The 8,920-nt window shown below is 32.7% G+C and overlaps 1 protein-coding gene across 1 annotated transcript; it reads right to left on the bottom strand.

Moving 5' to 3' along the window:
- Positions 1 to 2,060: 2,060 nt before the first annotated feature.
- Positions 2,061 to 8,621, bottom strand: LOC116022752 (eukaryotic translation initiation factor 3 subunit L). Its single transcript, XM_031263611.1, has 8 exons — positions 8,093 to 8,621; positions 5,479 to 5,637; positions 4,693 to 5,024; positions 4,242 to 4,581; positions 3,415 to 3,563; positions 3,230 to 3,323; positions 2,843 to 2,914; positions 2,061 to 2,373 (listed from the first exon to the last, which is right to left on the bottom strand). Exons 1-8 carry the CDS (start codon positions 8,468 to 8,470, stop codon positions 2,329 to 2,331), a joined length of 1,569 nt encoding a protein of 522 aa, XP_031119471.1. The 5' UTR covers positions 8,471 to 8,621; the 3' UTR covers positions 2,061 to 2,328.
- Between the last annotated feature and the right edge of the window lie 299 nt (positions 8,622 to 8,920).

The following is an 8,920-nucleotide window of genomic DNA, read 5'->3' as shown; positions in this document are numbered from 1 at the left end:
ATATAATTTCATCATATTTCTCACCTAAGGCAATTGTTTCACATGATCCTATACATACATACATATATATATATATATATATATATATATATATATATATATATATATATATAGGTAGGTAGGTAGATTATTAGTAGTAGGTGGCGAGCAGCCATTAACCGAACCGAAACGAAGTATTTCAGTTAAAAAATAGTTAACCAAAATTCTTTGGTTCAGTCAGTTAACCGTACTTTTACAAAAAATTGCACAGCCCTAGTAATAAATGGATAATATTAAAAACAGTTATGTCAATACACTTTCTAAAAATATGTAATTTTAGAATAGACATGAATAATAACTTAGAACAACTAAGACAAAAATAATTAAAATTATTAAAATTAAATTTTGAAGAAAATCCTATTAACTTATGGGATAAAAAAGAAAATATATATGTTGATATAAAATTAATAAATTCAAATGATATTATATGAAGTAAACCAATCACCAAAAATAATTTGAAATACAAATAAAAGAATTATATTATATTTAGAAATAATAATAATAATAATAACAATAACAATAACAATAACAACAACAACAACAATAATAATAATAATAATAATAATAATAATAATAATAATAATAGTCTGCATAGTATCTATGCCTTTCTAGTAAGAAAGAATAGTGAACAAAAAAGAGGAAAAGATAGAATGATAATTGATTACAGAGAATTGAACACCAAATTTATATTTTTTGGATTTTTCTTACCATTTAAAAGAAATCTAATAAATAGAATAGCTAGTAAAAATTGATTTAGTAAATTTGATTGTAAAAGTGGACTTTGGCAAATAAAATTTACTAAAGAAGTTCAACCTTTAACAACATTTAGTGCCGCATAAAGACAATATGAATGGAAAGTATTATCCTTTAAATTAAAAAATGCACCACAAATATATATATATATATATATATATATATATATATATATATATATATATATATATATATATATATATATCAAAGGAGAATGGACCAAGTGTTTAGACATTTGAATGAATTTTGTATAGTATATGTAGATGATATACTAGCATATACTATATAGTAATACTCTAAAATATCATGTATCCAACAGACGTATTATCACAAGTTCTCTGGTCCAATAGACATATTATCAAAATATTATCAAGGAGGATACGAAAAATTCAAGAGTATTACCAATTACCATTGTATTATCCAAATTACTACTAATGAAAGCTCAATATTAGCAAGTACTAATGGAGAAGATTCAAAGAGATGCCATCAAATTCAGCCAAAGATCAGTGGCAAATTATTATCAAATGGTGACAAAGGTGGAGAAGGAAGACAAAGAAGAAAAAAGAAATGTATGATCAACAATGGAGTAAGAAGACAAAAATAAAGAGGTTTTATTAAGATATTATCTTATTTTACTTAGTGCTTATCATATTGTACTAGTTTATATAAAGTAGAAGTAACTAAACTAATCTTAGTGTACTAGTTTGTACTACTTTGAAGACTTTTTATGTAACTTTATAGTTATCTCCTAAGAATTGTAAGATTTTGTAATCTTCTTACGAATTTTCTGCATAAGGAGCCTCTCAATTGAATAAAATAATCAAATCTTCTATCAAAAACCTTTCTTGTGTCTTTTACATGGCTTTCTAAACTCCCTCCCGCTCTTCTACAAGGCATAACCAGCTATACAAAGTTTAAACATATTACCCAAGAGAAAAGCTCTAGAAAAACTAAAACTAGTAGTGTAAATTATTAGGAAGACCCGTGGAAGAGAGTTGAGTGAACAAAAGGAAACAAAAGGGTAAAAAAAAGGTTAAATTATCCCTAAGATGTCTATACAAAGTATGAGTCAAAAAAAGTATGATAAATTTAAGGAGCAATATTTGAAAAGGTATGTTTAGAAATTGATCGGAGAATATAGAAATTTTAATGAAAATTATGTTTGATTTTAATATAATGTTTGTTTATATTTAGAAATTCTTATTCCAAAAACAAATTTAAACAAACTAATTACTCTAGACCAAAACCAAAAAAAGAAAAAGGAGAAATACGGGAAATGCAATATAAGCACAAAATGGAACTCAAAAAGAATCTGATAACAATACACATTCTGCAAATTGGAAAACAAAGGTTGATACAGTTAAATATAAGCAAGTATATCATTTATGAAGAGAAAATGAGAATGGGAAGCACTACTACTGGGCGAACCACTCTACGTTCAATCCCAACTTTGGATTAGAAACAAGGCTCCAACTCCACTTGGTAAATGAATCAACAAAAATGCTGTAGTGCAGAAGAGGTAAAGACCCAAGTATATTACTCCAGCTTTATCCTATCAATGTCAGTCATCACACCTTCAAGCTGCAGAATAAATTAATTAAGATCAAAAATTGCAATAAGAAAATGATTTTCTGGGCGGAATTGTACAATGTCAATGTCTATGTGATATGTCGCCAAACAATTGCATCAACAGAATTAGTGATTGTTGGGCAGAGGCCAGTAAAGGCCAAGTTTAGCACCCGGTGGCTAGGGGATGGTTGGGCGAAGGCCGATAAAGGACCCAGTGTCTTGAAAATGTGTCACAGTATAAGGAAATAAAGCTACGCCTTCACTACTAGCTATAGCTTTTGGTATAGTGGTAAGCGATTGATCCTAACAGTGATGAGTACATGGTACCATCATATCCATCAGCCTGTGATGGATTTGACCAAATATACATCACAGATAAGGATAGAAAGCATATACATCACAGCTTATAGTGCAATAGACTAAAAACAATGGTAAGAGACAGATATGGTGAAATTGTAACAAATACCATCGAAAGGCATACCTTGACTATTTGACGCAGAAAGTAATCACCATATCGCTTAGATGGTTTGGATTCTACAACATGAATCATTTCCTGGTATAGAAGTCGAAAATAAGGTGAATCAGACAACACCATGACAAGAGAATTACGAAGTGCTTTAGAAAAATAAATAAGATATTAGTGGCAGACAATGGCAAAATGGACTTCGTTAACAAAAACAGCTTCTGGGAGAAATATGATGTTTGGATAGATACTTTTGTAAAAATCTCAAACTCTGTTTTCAAAGTCCCCTTGACCATGAAAACAAATGGCGCCTCTTTTCAAATTATTTTAAAATTCTATAAAAATGATATTATAATGTAAATGACTTGTCATTTCGAAGACATAAACAGCAAACAGTATACTCACATCATCGATAAAGAAATCCACATCGGCATTAGAGAATATTTTTCCATTGGAATCAACAGCATGTGTCTTGTGTTTGTATGTCATCAGAATCGTCCTAAGTATAACCCCAGAACACAGCTCAAAACATCATATATCAAAAGCAAATTGGATGAATTAACTCAACTCCACTTCTATTATTTTCTAACCTCAAAGTAGGTTCATCCACTTGCAAGTAATTTGCAAGTTTTCCCATGGAAATAGTTGAATACACTTTCAAGTAGGTCCTAACACCAGATAATAATTGTTGCTGCTTCACTTCATAAAGGAACAACTTCAACTGCAGCCTATAAGCATCCTGTCACAAAAATGGTAAAATTGTATAAATATGTCATATTCAAAAGAACGAGTCATATCCCTCCTATATTCAGTTATTATGGGTCTACTAAAAGATGAGCACAAGTAGATATACATTCTTTGATGAGGAATTTAGACTTGCAACTCCCAAAAAGACAAAAAATATATATAGGAGAAAAGTGTTACAAAGGCCGTTCAAACCAAGTAGTTAAGAGAACTACATAGAACTTCAATGTTTTCATATTGGACATTCTTAACTTCTTTCACTACTGAGAATCCAGTTTCAATTTTCAAAAAGATACAGGGTAGTCATTACCTCCAAGTTGTGAGTCTTTGTAAATAAATACTGCTCAATCCTAATAACATGGCTTTCCCACTTTACCTCATCTTTAAAATACAATCATTTTAATTTATGCATAGTATTGACCAAATCTATAAAAGCATCTCATCAAAGAACTCAATGGATGAAAGATGTAACTTGTAAGGAAGATTTAGGTAACAAAGATTTGCCAAACTGTCGAACTTACAACATTGGACTTTAGAACATAACACAAGGGGTGGGTTAGTGGTGCCTTCCAAATTAGTATAGCAGTAGAATGGAATTCTACTACATGCAAATACTACTGAGGAATATATCCTCTGATGAAATAGTAACATTTTAATCAATATGCCACAATACCTGATTGTAATTTACAAGGGGCTCCTCAAAACTTGGGGAAGATGGAGTAATAAATTTAGGGCATGCATATGAGAAGAGTTCATCATAGAGAGTAAATGACTCATCATCATATCTTTGCATCTTCAACATCTTGTCACCATATTTCTCCCTTAATTGAGAGTTGACGGTCTCCTCAACAAGCTTCACTTGAGGGCACAGACACAAACAGATTGCTAGTAAGGCATACATCTGCTCATTCTTCTTTAGTATCTGCTCATACTGAGGAGATTTCTGGTGATATTGCTTAGTTTTGTAAATATACAAAAGGATCTTGTTAAATTCTTGAATAGCATCCACATACCTGCAGGCAAAAATGGCTTAATGATGCAGGATTGACAAATCTGTTTTGGTAAGTAAACCAACAGTTTAAGTAATTATTTACAATAACCACAAAAATAATTGCCCAGCATACCTCCTCAGCATAAGATTGGCAAAACCATAATGGTATATCGTAGTAATGTGGCTCCCAATTACACTGGTGTATACACCTTGTTGAGTTATGTCAATCGGGCGTAAGCACTTGAGGCCAGTATGATAATCACCCAACAAACAATGAACCCTAAGCAAGCCAATCGTACTGAAATAGCCCAAAACTTTCAAGACGTTACTGCCACCACTGTAATCATATCCATCAGTAGAAGTGAATTCCTCAAGGCCCTCTTTCTCCTTCTCCAAGATTTGGATAATCTGAGATTTCTCAACAAGTGCTTGCAAATAGTTGAGAACACCATACACATTCCATGCCTTACAAAATTGTAGGGGGAGAAAACCAACAAGTCAGCAACACATTACTCTACAGCTAGAATAAAAATTTGAAATTATAAGCTAGATGTCAGCATAACAAATATATATGAATTAAAGAAATGTTTAACTTCTTCACCACTCCCTTGCTAGAAACTAAAGGTAAAAATCCCACCTTTGTCGAGGAAAATTAGACTTACACATCAAATCCCCAACTAATTGTCCTAATTTCCTTGGCACAAAAATAACACGAAGATACTGGGTTTTGCAACTATGAACAGCTGGTTAATCATCCAAAAAATATTAAAGGAACCTTCATATCCTCTACTCATCACAGAGCAAAAAAAAGTTGAGCACAAATGAAAAGGAACACATTTTACAATTAAATGTATTCTTCAAGAAATGATAAGTGTAAAATCTCAGTCCAAGACAATACATTATTTGTAATCAACAATACCTGATTAAACTGCTTCAGCAATGTAACCTCCTGTTCGGTCTTGTTCTTCATCTTGGCACGGTATTGGCAGAATGACTGAAATTGGTAAACAAATTCGTCAATCATATCCCACAACCACTGGTTTGGCAATTGCATGTTTACCACCCCATGTAGAACCACCTGCAGCAAATCACAATAGCTAAGTATCATTTTGTCTCAACAGAACTATTGAAACCCATAAACAATTTAGTGTCATAAAATAAAAACTATGCAAGTAAAAATGGTAGATTGGTAGATATAACAAAAACTCTGCATCCATGCAACATGGCTGTTCTTAGTGTCTACCCACTACTACATGAGAGGACACTCTTGTCAAAACACAAATTTCTTGATGTAAAAAAAGTTCACACCATCAGTCACATGCTAATGAGCTGATTAACATGCACCATAGACAGATTATATACATGCAGAGTTTTTTAATGCAAACAGTGCAACAGCATGACAGAGCACTACAAAGATTTTTAAAGCACAAAGCAAACTGTTGTTTTGTTTTGCATATAATAAAGCAATGCAAAGTGGCAAAATTAAATTTCATAATCTAGAATCATATATAAATGATTTATAATGCAACTTTTAACACAAATATTATAAATTTATAATTGGCATCAGGATATAACAATACAAGCATATTGTATCCTTAATCATTGATGTATATTTTCATTACATGTCAAAATGGCTACTTTTGAAAAGTGAGCAAAATTCTACCATTAACATAATAAAAAAAATTAATATAATCATATTATCTTAATATTTCATTATTCATCAATCATTAATTTTTATCTAAACAGAAGCATCATATTGAATACTATATATTAATGAAGCACAATGCATAATCCATATTTTCAAAACACAACAAATTGAATGCACAAATTAAGGATTACATTAAAATAGGAAACAATTGAGTATATCAATTAATCAGTGGGGTAAAAATTGGCCCGTAGGACAAATGGAAGAATGCCAAAATTGGTCTTCTACAAGGTCAGCCTGAAAGGCAGCCTTTTTTTTATTTGTAAATTTTGTTTTTTCGTTTGTATATGTTATGGTTAGAGTATAATGCTCTATTGAACATTTATATTCTATAGAAGGAATACTTGCTAGAAGTCTAAAAATCCAAAACACCATATGAAAAAAAAAACAATGTTTTGTTTAGTTGTGTACCTAGGCAAACACTCAATGGGCACCTAGCAATTTTTACAACATTGCAATTAATCAAGGTTAAATTTATTTTTTAAATGGAGTTTGGAGAGCCCCACTTCCCAATGCCCACTACCCAAATAAATTAATTAAACACAAATCAAATATATGGAATGTTATTAACTTTTAGACTTTTAGAGGGAAAAAAAGGACAAAAAGATCTTGCTTAGCTAACAAAGAGAGGCGAGCATGTGAGAGGGGTATGCAATATGCTTAAAGAGGAAGAGTTCAAACAATATTGTTGTCATCATCTTCATCCCTTATTGTAGTTGGCTTCTTCCCCACCCACCCAAAAAGAGAGGTAGTAGTAATAAGTGATTCGACAAAAGAATAAGAAAAGCATAATTGCAATTTGTAGACTTAAGAGATCAGCGAGGGATGTGAAGCAATTCAGCCAAACTGTGAAACTATTGGTCACCAAAAAGTTTAATTGGAGGCATTGGAGTATGATTGAAGGCAATTCTCAAGTTTGATTGTGCTGTTGCAGCTGAAATGAGGTGTTTTGAGTGTTGACTGTGTTGACCTTATTCAAGGTATGCTAAGGGTTGTGCTTTACACATTGTTCTCTTCAGACAAAAGCAATCGCTTCAGTCTGGCTTAGTACATTTCAGCACCTCAGCGAAGAAGAGCGCAATACACCAACAATTACTGCATTGCTTTACTGGCAAAACGATATCTTTTTAGAAGCCTGCATGTGTTAGATCGTGGCCTTTTCCTACTATAGGCAATTTTTAATATCAATGTAAGCATATAAAGAACAGCATTTTAATGGGTTCAATCCATGGAGAAATTAAAAATAACCACTGAAAGGAAACAAATATAATTTTATATGTGAGCTAACTGTAAAACTACAGCAAAATTCACAACTTCTCCAAGAAGGTTAGAATGCCTTTGAGAACCAAAATCATAAGCTTAAATGCAATCATATAAACAAATATACTGCTCACTTTTACTCCAACACATTCTACTTGAACTATATACAAATAGCCAGATTATGCAATACAGTAATAGGTTTGAAAACATCCAATTCAACCTGACTACTATACCCACAAGCTTGATATATTCTCCCCCTCCAAACTCAGCCTTTTTTGAAACACAAGCACACACATAAGCTATTAAGCAACTCCGTACAATTCTTCATGTACAAGCCAAAATTATACTAAAGAAAGCACTCGATAAGAAGGAGATCAAATGGTGAGACATCATTATTGTTCTTTTATTTCCTCTGACAGCTAATACTGTATAAATAATCCGGTCAAGAAACCAGCAAAAAATAAATAAATAGATATTGGAATAACAAAATTAAAATAAAAAAAAACACAGACTTTAGAGGAAAAAGGAGGTAAATAGAAGAATATTAGCTATCCAAAAAGAGCTAAACCTGGAATAAGTTGCAGTAATTGTCCCACGAATCAATACGCTGCTTGAGAGTCGGGGAGAGCCGAGCATAGAGGTGGCGAAACCACATCTCCCGGTAAAGCAAGCAGAAGACATGGTCGTTGTCGACGTAAGGTGCGACTGCGTCAACAGAGGGCCATGGAGTGTCCTTGAACATGCGCTCGCTGAGGCTCTGGAACGAAGTCTCGTACATCTGGTGGATCTCGTACACATTCTTCTCCCTAATGTGCCTGTACAGATGGCCGACGAACGACTTCACCGGGTCTGGGACGTAGTTCGGGTCATACGACTCGAGTGAAGAGTCCGGGTGCTGCTGTTTGGTCGAGTAGCTGCCATCTTCGTAGTCGTATGAGGTCGCCATTGTTGACGTTTGATTCGCAGAGAGCCTCCTGTTTTTGCTTTCTCCGAGACAAGGGTTTATCAATAAAGACGTTGAGGTCTGATTCGCACAGAATTTCCTTTTCTCCCTGCGAGACTAGGGTTTACCGAGGAAGACGATAATGAAGCAAAGGCCGTGAATATTGGGTGACTTTGCCCTAAGGAGAGCAGAGAGATTGGACCGAATCTGAGATCATTAAGCCCACACAATTGGGCCCAATAACTTTTTAGAAGATTTTTACCACACCTTAAATTGGCAAATTATTGTGTGGATCATGAATATAAAGTACATTTTTAATATACTAAAAGTACATTATTTTTGTACTGAATCTACATTATTTAATAGTATATATAAAATAATAAACTTTCAGTACTTAGATAATGTATTTTACGTACAAAAATAATGTATTATTTATGTGTTTTAATAAAATTT

Source organism: Ipomoea triloba, chromosome 6, assembly GCF_003576645.1.
Source record: "Ipomoea triloba cultivar NCNSP0323 chromosome 6, ASM357664v1".
NCBI lineage: Eukaryota > Viridiplantae > Streptophyta > Magnoliopsida > Solanales > Convolvulaceae > Ipomoea > Ipomoea triloba.
Note: the sequence above shows the minus strand (reverse complement) of the source record. Positions and strands in the feature narration are given on the sequence as shown.

What these genes read in the sequence shown, in the direction of transcription:
- LOC116022752 (XM_031263611.1), bottom strand. Translation starts at nt 8,470, where the DNA reads ATGGCGACCTCATACGACTACGAAGATGGCAGCTACTCGACCAAACAG. An exon ending in TGCTGAAGCAGTTTAATCAG is followed by an intron (nt 5,025 to 5,478) that starts GTATTGTTGATT and finishes CAATTTTGTAAG; the next exon opens with GCATGGAATGTGTATGGTGT. An exon ending in GTGGATGAACCTACTTTGAG is followed by an intron (nt 3,324 to 3,414) that starts GTTAGAAAATAA and finishes GGTTATACTTAG; the next exon opens with GACGATTCTGATGACATACA.